Here is a 12,563-nt window from a genome sequence, read left to right as displayed (position 1 = left end):
CTGTCATCACTAACCATTTCAACATTATCAAATTTGAGGCTCTCATGGAAACCTTCATTTTGCAGTCCTGCAATCTTTTTATTATTAAACACAACATGTACAGATTCCATTATAATGTTGGTTCTTAGATTGTAGACTCTAAATGCTTTTCCATCAGCATATCCAACAAAAATTCCTTCATCTGCCTTGGCATCAAACTTTCCATGTTGATCAGTTTGATTCTTTAAGATATAGGATTTGCAGCCAAAGACATGTAAGAAATTTAGAGTTTGTTTCCTATTTTTGAACAATTGGTAGGGTGTCATGCACTTTGCTTAATTGATCAAAGAGATATTTTGAGTGTAGTAAGCAGTGTTCATATCTTTAGCCCAAAAATATGTTGGCAACTTTGATTCTTCCAGCATTGTTCTTGCAGCCTCAATAAGAGATATGTTCTTCCTTTCTACCACTCCATTTTGTTGTGGAGTTCTAGCTGCAGAGGACTCATGCATGATCCCATTCTCTTCACAAAATTATCTCATCACAGAATTCTTGAACTCGGTTCCATTGTCACTCCTGATTCTTCTAACTTTGAAGTCAGGATGATTGTTAACTTACCTTATGTGATTGATGATGATTTCACTAGCTTCATCTTTGGATTTCAGAAAATATATCCAAGAGAACTTTGAGAAATCATCCACAATTACTAGGCAATACCTTTTCCTTGAGATAGACAATACATTGACTGGTCCAAATAAATCCATATGCAACTGTTGTAAAGGTTCTTCAATTGTTGATTCAAGCTTCCTTTTGAATGATGCTTTAATCTGCTTTCCTTTTTAGCAGGCATCACACAATCCATCCTTTAAAAACTCTACTTGAGGAATACCTCTAATCAGTTCTTTCTTGACTAACTCATTCATGGTCTTGAAGTTTAGATGGGACAGCTTCTTGTGCCATAGCCAACTTTCATCTTGACTTGCTTTACTAAGGAAGCAAGCTACAGATTCTGCATTTGTTGAGTTGATGTCAGCTAGATACACATTTCCTTTTCTTACTCCAGTAAGAACCACTTTGTTATTTTTCTTGTTTGTCACAACACAGGCTTCAGAATTGAAGGTGACTGAGTTGCCCTTATCACAAAGCTGGCTGATACTCAACAGATTATGTTTGAGTCCATCCATTAGGACAACCTCCTCAATGATGACATTATCCTTTGAAATCAAGCCATATCCCATAGTATAACCCTTTATGTCATCTCCAAAGGTAACTTGGGCCAGCTCTTTCCTTGAACTCAGTGAGCTGGGTAGAATCTCCAGTCATGTGCCTTGAGCAACCACTATCCAGATACCAAAGATTCTTTATGTTTCCCTGCACACATCAAAATTAAATCAAGTTGATTTTGGTACCCAAGTTTCCTTGGGTCCTGCCTTGTTAGCCTTTTTCATTGGTTTCTTAGGTTTGATCTCATTTGACTTAGGAATCTCAAATTCATCCTTAGTCATTTGATTTGGACCTTTGAAGCCTGTCACTGAAACAGAATTATCATGCACATTTTGGTTAACATGAAAAGGCATGCTATTTGCAAACATGTTATTCCAGTATGGCATGCAAAATGGCATTTGTGGCATACTGAATGCAACATAATAAGGATTAGGTGCAAATGGCATATTAGAAAATTGTGCATTCATATTCTGAGCAGACATATCATTCATAGGCATTGCAGACATGGCATTCATGTTGGGAAAAGAAGAAGGTACGGTCATGGAAGTAGGCATAACAATCTTGCAATTAACAGAAAAGTGATTAACACTACCACACTTAACACAGATTTTTCTGAGAGCATATTTATCAGGTGTGTAGTTGTTATGCTTGTTAATCCCTACCTTCACATTTCTATTGTTTTTCCTTTTAGCTTCTGTTTTCACCTCAATATTTTCAAGTTTGTCATTCAATTGCTTGATAAACATATGACCAACATTAACTCTCTTTTCTTTTATAACTTGACTAGATTCTCCTGGAACAAAGTTCTTAGAAACTGATCCATACTTGTCATTAAGCTTGATTAACTGAGATTTGCTAACTGACTTTGTTTGACTTGACGGATGATCATGTTTCTCATCCGACGGATGTTCCTTATCATCCGTCGACTCAACATCAGTCAAGTGACCATCTTTCAGATTGGATTCTAGTTTCCCCTTACTCTTTTTCCAGGCTGCATCATAAAAAGATTCCATACCTTGAACTTTAGTAATCTGAGCATGAACATCTCTAGATGTTTTTCCATGCTTTAATTACTTCATGTTCTCGTTCAAGCTGCTTTCTTAAAATCTCCTCTTTCTCTAAGGACTCAGTTAGTTCATCTTTAGCAATCTTGCATTCAATCCTCAATTTTTCAAATTCAATAAATTGAGACTCTAGCACATTATTCCTCTCACTTAAAAACAAATTGATTTCTTTAATTTTAGCATTTTCCTTAGTGGGGGACTTGAGTGTAACACACAGATGGTATAATTCAGTAGGCATGTCATTTATTGCATCGTTGCACTCATCCTTAGTTAAATATGCTAGGTTAGTTGTAATTACCTGATTGCTTAATGAACTTGTCTCTATTTCATCTGACTTGGCCATTAGAGCTAGATTGATATAGTTAGTTTCTTCATCTTCATCCAATCCATCTGCAGCCCAGTCATTCTCTTGTGTAATGAAAGCCCTTTCCTTTTTGTTTGAGCAGCTCAAAGTATTTTTGCTTATAATCAACAGGCTCAAACTTCTTTTTGCTAGAATCAGACTTTCTACACTCATTAGCAAAATGACCAGCTAAGCCACATTTGAAACACTTGAATTTGGATTTATCCACCATGTTTCTATTTGGCTTAGCAGCTCCAAAGTTCTTCTTGAACTTGAGCTTGGCAAATCTTCTGAATAAAAATGCTAAATGCTCATCTATATCATCCATGTCATCTTGACTCAAATGTTCTTCATTTTCAGCTGCCAGTCTTTTACCCTTGCTTTCACAGACCTTTGATGTAGATTCAACAGCTTCTACCTTTATATCTTTCTCCTTCTCTAACTCAGCAACCAGTGCTATGGACCCTCCTTTCTTCCTTCCTTTCTCCATCCTTTCATCTTGCTCTATTTCAAGCTCATAAGTTTTCAGGATGCCATATAGTCTCTTCAAGGTGAACTCCTTGTAATCCTGAGAATTTCTCAATGAGACTGTCATTGGCTTTCATTCTTTTGGGAGAGATCTAAGGAACTTGAGGTTAGAGTCTTTTGTTTGATAGACCCTTCCATGCAGTTTTAGAGCATTCAGTAGTTTCTAAAATCTACTGAAAATATCAATCAGTGACTCACTATCTTCACAATAGAATTGCTCATATTGCTGAATTAGGAGCTGCATATTATTTTCCCTTACTTGCTCAGTACCATCACAAATAATCTGTATTGTGTCCTAAACCTCTTTGGTTATTTTACAGTTAATGATGTAATCAAACATATCACCATCAACACCATTGAATAGTATGTTCATGGCCTTCTTATCTCTCCTGACTTGCTCAATATCAGGATCTGACCATTCATGCCTAGGTTTTGGAACAGATGGTTCATTGCCAGTTGCAGCTCTCATAGGTACATGAGGACCTCTTTCTATGCAATCCACATAAGCCTCATATTGAGAAAGAAGATGTAGATGCATCTTCACCTTCCAGTGGTGATAGTTATCCTTGTCCAGAAAGGGAATTTTAACTTCAGCATCCTTCTTGTTCATCTTGTTGTTTGTTGTGATCTTTATACTCTTTGTTCTTCAAGAGCTTGCTCTGATACCAATTGTTATTCCCTAACAATACAACAAGAATTACAGAAGGGGGGTTGAATGTAATTCTAACTACTTTTTCCAAATTTAAAAATGTTCTAACTTGATAAAATATGACAGTAATAAAAACATAAGCTTTTAAAACTTTCTGGTGGATTTGAAAGTATCCACCAGATATACATATATATATATCAAATGAGAACTCTGTGAAGCTTTGAATAGCTCACAGCTGCTTTACAAGTTGAACAAACAAAACTACAGATAAATGCTTACAGAATACAGCTTGATATGTTTCTCTGAAAATAAGCTTGCTTAGTTAATTGTTCTACATGCTACACTTGGTTTATATATCACCAAGTTACATGACAATAAGACAAGACAATAAAACAAAGTTTATCTAGTCTAAAATCATGATGCTTCATTACTCTTTCCAGTATCTTTGACTGTCTTCACAATTGCATGGAAATGGTAATGCTTCTTTGTTCTCTAACACCTGCAATTAGGCTGCCGCATTCCATTTGCAAACACCCAACACATGTGACTGTGTCGTCACTCTCAACAGCTATTTGAATTAGAACATCCGTCGGGATATTGTAGATCATCCATCGGGTGCTTTTGTTGACCATCCGTCGGGAGCCATTGTGAACCATCTGTCGGGAGCCTTTTATGTCACTTGACTCCATTTCATTTATACATAATTATAAGATATCTTATATTTATAATTATTCACCCTATTTTGTATATCAACTAGAAGTCAACATGACTTATATACTCCTACAGGATCTACACATTGTTTCTTGCAGAAATGTGCTACTATCTTATAGTTACATAAGCTACACTCTCGATGGATGTTCAGTTACAATATGTCGGGACTGTAAAGATCATCCGTCGGGATATTAATAAAGCATCCGTCGAGAGCTACAAATATACTAAGTCAAATCTACTAAGGTGTTTTGTTAATTTAATCATCAAGTACACAACATATTCCTAACACTTATGTCTTTGAAAGATTCAATAAGCTGATTAATGACTTGCAGCTTCATGACAAATACTATTAAGCTGAGGAAGTTAACTTGAAGTTTTTGCTCACCCTTCCCGACCATCTAGAACAGAAGATTTCAGCTATAAGAGAAGGAAGAGACTTGAGCAAAATGACACTGGAGGTTTTGTATGGCATTCTGAAGACCTATGAACTGAAAATGATTCAAAAAAAATCTTTAAGAGCTGGTCAAGGGCACATTGTTGATGGAGAAAGTGCACTAGTTGTTAATGACAACAGTCATCTAATGATGAACTAGAAGTTCAGACTCCAGTTGCTTCAAGTAATGAGCAAAAGAACAAGGAACTATAGAAGCAAGTTATTCTTGAACTTGGAGAGGATGAATTATATACCTTGGATGAAGTGGATGAGTTAGATCAATTCATGGCTTACTTAGCAAGAAAATTTTCTAATATTAGAGTAAAGAAGCCAAAGTTCTTCAAAAATAAGGGACATACATTCAACAAGGACAACAACTGGAAGACAAAGGCACAATACAATTCTGGAAATAAAAATGGCTACAAAACCGGATCTGTTGACAGGTCAAAGATCAGGTTCTTCAGTTGTGATGAATTGGGCCATTTTGCTACAGAATGCAGGAAGCCAAAGAAAGTGAAAAAGGATAAGTCCTATCTTGAACTGGAAGCAAAGTATGAGGCTCTTCTAAGAAAGTAACAGGGTAAAGCTTATATTGTAGAAGGAAAAGTTGGGATGATTCAGATAATGATGATGATGAGGAAGTAGGAAACTATGCACTCATGGCCTTGGAGCAAGGAGAGTCATCCTCATAAAAAACAAAGGTACTAAATTTTACCACCATTGATTTAAATGAAAGTCAATATAAGGAAACTGTTGAAAAGATGAGCATAAAAATGTTCCACATCCATACTAGCATGGTAGCAGCTACTGAGGAGGTCAGTAGGTTATCAAAAGCTAATGAGAAGCTTGAGAGTGAGAAACAAACGTTTGATCTACTGCTTGTTGAGCTTGAGACAGTCAAACAAGAAAATTATATATAAAGAACAAGCTCAAATGTGCTAGTGAAATTGAAGTTGTGTTAAGAGAAGGGATAGAGAAGAATGAAGTGAAACTGAAGTCATTCAAGAATACATCTCAGTTGGTTGTTCAGTACCATGAGAAGAACAATCCATGTGCAAACATAACTATTGGATTGGATTATGATGCTTTGAATAAAAACAAAAAGGTTGTAGGTGACAGAGGCAACACAATTATAAATGAAGATGTCCCGGTTATGCTGAAAAAAGTGGATGCACATTTGTCAAAGCATGTGAAGCAAATTTTAGTGAAGTTGAGTTGGTGATAAAGCAAAAATTTCTTGATGAAGATAATGAGAAGAAATGCACAAAAACAACTCCAACTCCTAAAGCTGAGAAGAAGCCCATGGTGAATCAAACTCCCAAGAAACCAATCAAGGAAGTTAAAACTGAGAATTCAGGAAAGAAAAAGAAAAACAGAAATGGGAAGGTAGGAATAAACAAAAGCAAAAACTTTGCATTTGTTACAGATGCTACAAGGAAACAATGTCAAAAATGTGGCTCTACAAATCATCTAACTCACCTTTGTAAAAGGCTGTTAGTAATCCAAGATTGGGAGTATACAAATACACTGAAGCAAAAGCTAATGAGCTTTACTCATTCTATAACAAATTTGATTGCATACCTTGCAACATAAAAGTTATGACAAGTTACCACAAAATGAGAGTAGATCTTAAGGAAGTTAATATTGAGTCCTCGGCTAAAAAGGAAAATGCACATCAGTTAATGAACTCCATTCTTTCTAAATCATCAAATTCTACTTTATCAAATCTGTTAACAAGAAGAAAGAACCCAACAGGCTTGGGTTGCTAAACACACTTAATCCTCATTGTGTGCAGGGCAAAGTGAAGAAAGTCATATGGATCATAGATAGTGGATGCTCAAGACATATGACAGGTCATATGGCAATGCTATCAAAATTTGAGGAGATGGTTGGCCCATTAGTGACTTTTGGAGACAACAACAAAGGTTTCACAATGGGATATGGCAAGATAATTTCTGGAAATGTTTTCATTGAAGATGTAGCAGTGGTAGCTGGTCTTGAGGTGAATCTCCTGAGTGTCAACCAATTTACAGACAGAGGATTCAATGTTTTATTTGACAAAGGAGAATGCCTAATTCAGCAAAAAGACTGGTGAAACTGCTTTAAAAGGAGCAAGTAAAGGAAGCTTATTTATTGCAGACTTGGACTTAGTGTTAGGCACAAAGCATGCGCTAATATTCACGCAAGTATACACGTTCGCAAGTAATATAGAATGATTTCTAGTCCACAGAGACTCAGACTAATTATATTTAATTAACACTCACTCACCAATGTATGATTACTTTTCAATGTCAAGACACTAACACTTAAGATTGATTGACTAATTATTAACTACAATTAACTACGAGAATAAAATACTTAAATTAACAATATTAAACACACACGAGATCATAAATTCATTATTACTTCCTTCAATAGTTATTGTTATTACCCTTAGCATGTAATGGTGATGATATTAATCGAACAACACGAAACTGATAAAAGCCAACTTTCGTTGCACAAATACCATTCTACCAAGCATCCACAATTAAGATAGAAGTTGAATAGGCATAAATTATGTTAAGACCCTATATGTCTACAGAATTTGACAACATAACGATTTAAGCGCAAGTTATTCATTATGATTACATAAGGCAAGTAAAAACGGTTAGACTTACCCACTAATCATGCATACAAATACATGAACCTATGCTAGATGGCAAGTTCTAAATCTCAAGATTTAATTTCGCTTCACAAGAGATTATCAGGCTATCTTATATTTTCGCGACGCACATAAGACGAATAAGCACAACCTATGCTAGATATCATACAGTCATCACACACCAAGGTATTAAACAATTAACTAAAGAAATCCTTAGTAAATCCGCTACGACCCCATGTTCACGATTAGCCCATGATAGAACTCATTGTCACCTTGGGTTCATATGAAAATATGATAATAACACGACAATATAAACTAATAAAATACTTATTAAAACCAGAGTACGTCACAAGAGTATTGAGGTTCAGAGTAAAGAAAACTAGCATCCACTGTTACAACGAATAAAAGAATCACAAGATGATGTTTGCTTCCTCTTCTTCATTGCGGTGTGCTAAAACGGTCTTCTTAATCTTCTCTCCTTGCTCCTTGCTTGATTGATACTTGATTGTTTCTTCTTATTATGAAACATCTCTGAAGATTACTTATATAGAAGTCTACAAGAATCAACAGTCTCAGAAGCCCAGTAGAACTCAAATTATAAAAAATCCAGATTCTAAAATTACGACCCCAGGCGCCGCCCCAGCTTTCCAAGCGGGTGCCTCAGCTTCCAAGCGGCCGCCCCAGATCCCAGGCGGGCGCCTGGCATGCTTCTGGAAAAATGATTGTTTTGCTCCTGATTTTGCTGATTTATTCGCATAACTCCACACAACCGATTCCAAGTACTTCCCAAGGCTTATTATGATGAATTTTTCCTACATACGCAGGTTATACCCTGAAATGCTAAAACACTAGAAAAATGCATCAAATACACAAAATACTTGATTTCAAGACATCAATTCAAGCCATTATAAGCCGTTCTAAGTGGTATAAAATGCCACTTATCACACCCCCAAACTTAAATCGATGCTCATCACAGACTCAAAAACAAAATAAAAACATGCATGAATGCAAACTACATGAAATGCAACGATCCCCATCGCAATGACTAAACCAACCAACACATGACATCTCAACAAATGCAATTAGGCGACTAAAGATCAATCAAATCATGCAAGCTAACTTACAACTAGAAATGTGGTGTGTGCGAATGCTTAACAGATATGCTTCGAAACTAGATCAATTATCATAACTCAATTATCCTCAAGGCAATCACATGATTATACGAAGAATAAATTCTAGACACATTATGACTTATAACACTTCAAGATCACTAGAGCTTATTACGGAATCATGTTTTTATTCAACACAATAAACAAATGCTTTTTTGATCATACAATGAGTGAGTTCCACAAAAGACTTATGCAATGGCATCCATTTAACGAGCGTTAGGTTAGCGGATCCCAGACTATAAAAGCCTTAGGTCACTAGGCACAAAGTCCCCTAAGAACTTAATAACTCGAATACCAAAGAGCTCACTCGTGATCAATTATGCATTAAACCATATATTTTTTTTCTTCTTTTTTTCTCTTTTTTTTCTCTTTTTTTTAATTTATGAGCAAGTGCATTTCGCTCCATCTTGCTCAACCCTAGACTACTCGCATACAATACGAGCTGACTACTAGCCATTTGACGCCTAGCCACAACTAGCAATGAATTCCAAATTTTACTCCAATTTTATCTTTTCATGCCTTTTATTATTAAGAGTCTATCATACATTCTAAGCATAATCAATAGATTAAACTCAAAAACCATCAAACCATGACAACAATCTAGTCCTTAAGCATACTCTAAGACTTAGTGAAATTACAAGTGTTTCTAGCATGAATGTCAACCTAACAAGATTCAACATCACTCTACCGCTATCACTACACTCGCATCAATATCACATATCAATTAGTAAAGCAACACAAAAGGGATCATGGTATATGCATGAGCTAAATGTCATGATAAATAAAGCTATAAAATAATAAAAAAAAACTATATGGCAAAAAATATGCAACTATATAAACTAAACTATCATGAATATGCAAATACATGACACACACACAAATATGTTCCTTAACTACCACCCCCAAACTTAAAAACTTCATTATCCCCAATGAAGGTAATAGAAAGGAACACAGGGTATACCTACTCAGAAAGATCATCATCATCATCACCCTCAGAGGGTGGAGTGTCAGGAGGCGGATAAGCAGAGTCCTCACCAAAAACGGGCCACTGGATGTATGGCGCCCTCCAAACCCGGGTCAAAAGTTTGGGATCCACAACACATACACCATATATAAACCTGTATGTGAAATATTCTTTGAAATGACCCTGTTTTACATAACCACGGATCGCAACAGGTTAAAGTATGAAAACAAGCCACAACCTTAACTTTTATTACAACGTACCAAATCCCAACTAATTTAACTTACAACTGATAATGAAATTATTCTTACAATCTTATTATCTCACTACCATATGAAGCTTCTGCAAGCTCGATCCAACTCAAACTAGAATCCTAGCTCGCACTTTGGACTGGGGAACTTCACTATCATCCATATCCTTTTTAACTGTAAAATATATAAGAAGATTCGCAAGAGTGAGCTAACTAGCTCAGCAAGTCACAATAACAATAACTGAGGCTAAACAATGATCAAACGAGATGATTCAAAGGAATCATGTTTCTTGTTAAACAATCAACAGAATTGGATATTCATTTTAAGTTTTTAAAACCAAGGTTAGGCTACTGGTCAGTCACGCACTAACCCCGAGCAAAGCACACAGCACTGCTCTAACTACTGAATCCAAGGCACACATTGGCCTAACTTGACCATTGATATGGTCTGACCACGAATCTGGTCCACATAAAGAAAACTATCCAATTCTAAAGCAGTTCAATATGATAAACAATATAATTCAATAAAACTGGATCATAATCAATAACAATAAAACACTTGTATAAAAGCATGGTGAAAATTCATGAGTACCAAAAGGGTATGTCAAAGTATATAAAAGAAATGGCCTCCAGCCTGTAGGAGAATCGGGTATTAGATGAACAATGTTTTTATAAGGTTTTAGTTCTTTGATGTCACAAGGCATGGTTGAGTATAAAAGTTTATGTATGTTTAAACAAGTCTGTTCCAGTGTTTGGTATATAATGGATAAATATTTGTGGAGCAGTATCGTGTTTGTGTGGTTTAGAATCTGGTAAATAAACAAGAAATGGTTCACAAAGAATAAGGCTTACGGCTCAAAGATCAAATAATGTGGCTCAGGTTCAAGGCTGAAGGATTCAAAGTACTTTCAACATAAAAGAGAGCTATTTTGAATACTTCACAATATGTCACGAGAGAATTTAGAAATATTTGCATTATATCTCGAAAAAGGTTTAGATGTACTTGCCTTACAGGGCTTTATGACTATTACTGATCAACTCTGAGCCGACTCTGCCGCTCAGGCTTTATTGTCTATCCACTAGATCACTCTGGATTCGACCTCAACACTGAAGCCCTTTGATTGGAACCTTATGGAGCTTTTCGACTGACCACCAACTATCTTTCGTCCAATGCCAATTATCGGGCATTCCGACTAGAACCTACAAGGTCGAAACACCCTAACTTAGACATTCGATTATGCTTGACATATCCTCGCTAACAACCTACCCGAACGTTAACAAAATCCGACTCGTGACATACTTTATATAATAATACACGCAACAAGTAGGGTTCACAATCTCAAAAATTGGTTCGGTATTTGTTTTCGGAAAATACATATACTCTTTATTTTACGAAATCAGGGTTATCATTTTGGTAAAATATTTCATCACATCGTACAATCAAGTTCCGTATAAAACACACACACACATATATATATAGTCACTCGACGTCCCGATATCCATCGGATACATTCCCGTATTTACGTAGTTCAGTTTCCCGGGAATCGGGCAACACCTCCTCTATTTATCGGACTAACCCGTCGAACAATTCGACGTCACTTCACCACAACAATTCACAACAACCAACATTCACCATTTCCCAAACGCCAATTCAGTACTATTAATAATTATTATTCACATTTGACATTTATTTATTAAATTAGGACTCAGAATATAATCATCACGGTCCATCGTCGACTCGCCGAAGCTCATCGTCGACGGCGGTAAAATTCACGGGTACCTGATTAGTTTCAGGTTTCCAACGCGAACTTCGCCGATTAACTTTTACAATTCCTGCACGTAGTTTATTTTCTTATTTTATGAAAATCACTGAACTAATTTTCCTGCAGAAAAAAATCAAATAATTAAATAAAAAAAAAGAAACCCAATACCGACGCGTACAATTACGCGCACAACGTCCCAACAATACTCTGAAAAGGCACAGAAACAGCCGGCAACAACCGGAATTAAACAAACACGGACACATCCAAACCACGCACATAACTCACGCACCCATATATTACACACACAGGTATATACACACACACGAGCACCAAGAGAGATAGAATACAGGCCGAACACGGAAGCAAGGCGGCGAAAATCGCCGGAAAAAAGTGGAATTACGGAGCGGCTGCTCACCGGAATTCGAAGCAACGGCGGAGAGTTACAGAGCAGGGAATAACAGTACGGGGGAGGAGAAAAACAAAGAAATCGAGGAAGAAGACAGGGAGGATATGAGAGAAGTGCGATGAGAGGAGAGTGAGAGATTAGAGAGATGAATTGATGAAGCCGGTGGTGATATTTTTATTATATATTTTATTTTATTTTTTCTTTCTTATAATCGCAGAAGTTGCCACGTACCCGAATAATTATAAGGAGAAAACACGTGTCCTGGCTTTGTTTCTCTCGATTGCTGATTCATTTTCTCCAATTAAACGAATCAAAATACGAGTAACAATAACCCGAAAAATTCTCGAAACACTTTTAAAATTCTCGAAATATTCAACTACTAATAAACTAAAGTTTCTGTAATTTTTAAAACATTTTTGAATCGCACAATATACCCGCATTT

At 36.2% G+C, this 12,563-nt stretch overlaps 1 protein-coding gene and 1 long non-coding RNA gene across 4 annotated transcripts in view; one reads left to right on the top strand and one right to left on the bottom strand.

The window, feature by feature from the left end:
- The window catches only part of LOC141695439 (uncharacterized), a 32,344-nt gene extending 26,191 nt beyond the window's left edge, over window positions 1-6,153 (top strand). The window contains exon 3 of the mRNA XM_074499684.1: window positions 5,854-6,153. Coding sequence (XP_074355785.1) covers window positions 5,854-6,153 — 300 coding nt within the window. The remainder of the gene's footprint in view (window positions 1-5,853) is intronic.
- Window positions 6,154-7,914: 1,761 nt separating this feature from the next.
- Window positions 7,915-12,356, bottom strand: LOC141697927 (uncharacterized). 3 transcript variants are annotated; one of them, XR_012564883.1, is made up of 4 exons: window positions 12,131-12,356; window positions 10,960-11,152; window positions 9,990-10,127; window positions 7,915-9,888 (listed from the first exon to the last, which is right to left on the bottom strand). It is a non-coding gene; the product is annotated as an uncharacterized LOC141697927 (long non-coding RNA). The 3 variants fall into 3 exon arrangements; XR_012564882.1 differs by having other exon boundaries at window positions 10,014-10,127; window positions 12,131-12,353; XR_012564881.1 differs by having other exon boundaries at window positions 7,915-10,127; window positions 12,131-12,348.
- Window positions 12,357-12,563: the final 207 nt, after the last annotated feature.

The sequence above is a fragment of the Apium graveolens genome, chromosome 11 (assembly GCF_009905375.1).
Source record: "Apium graveolens cultivar Ventura chromosome 11, ASM990537v1, whole genome shotgun sequence".
Taxonomy (NCBI): Eukaryota; Viridiplantae; Streptophyta; class Magnoliopsida; order Apiales; family Apiaceae; genus Apium; species Apium graveolens.
Note: the sequence above shows the minus strand (reverse complement) of the source record. Positions and strands in the feature narration are given on the sequence as shown.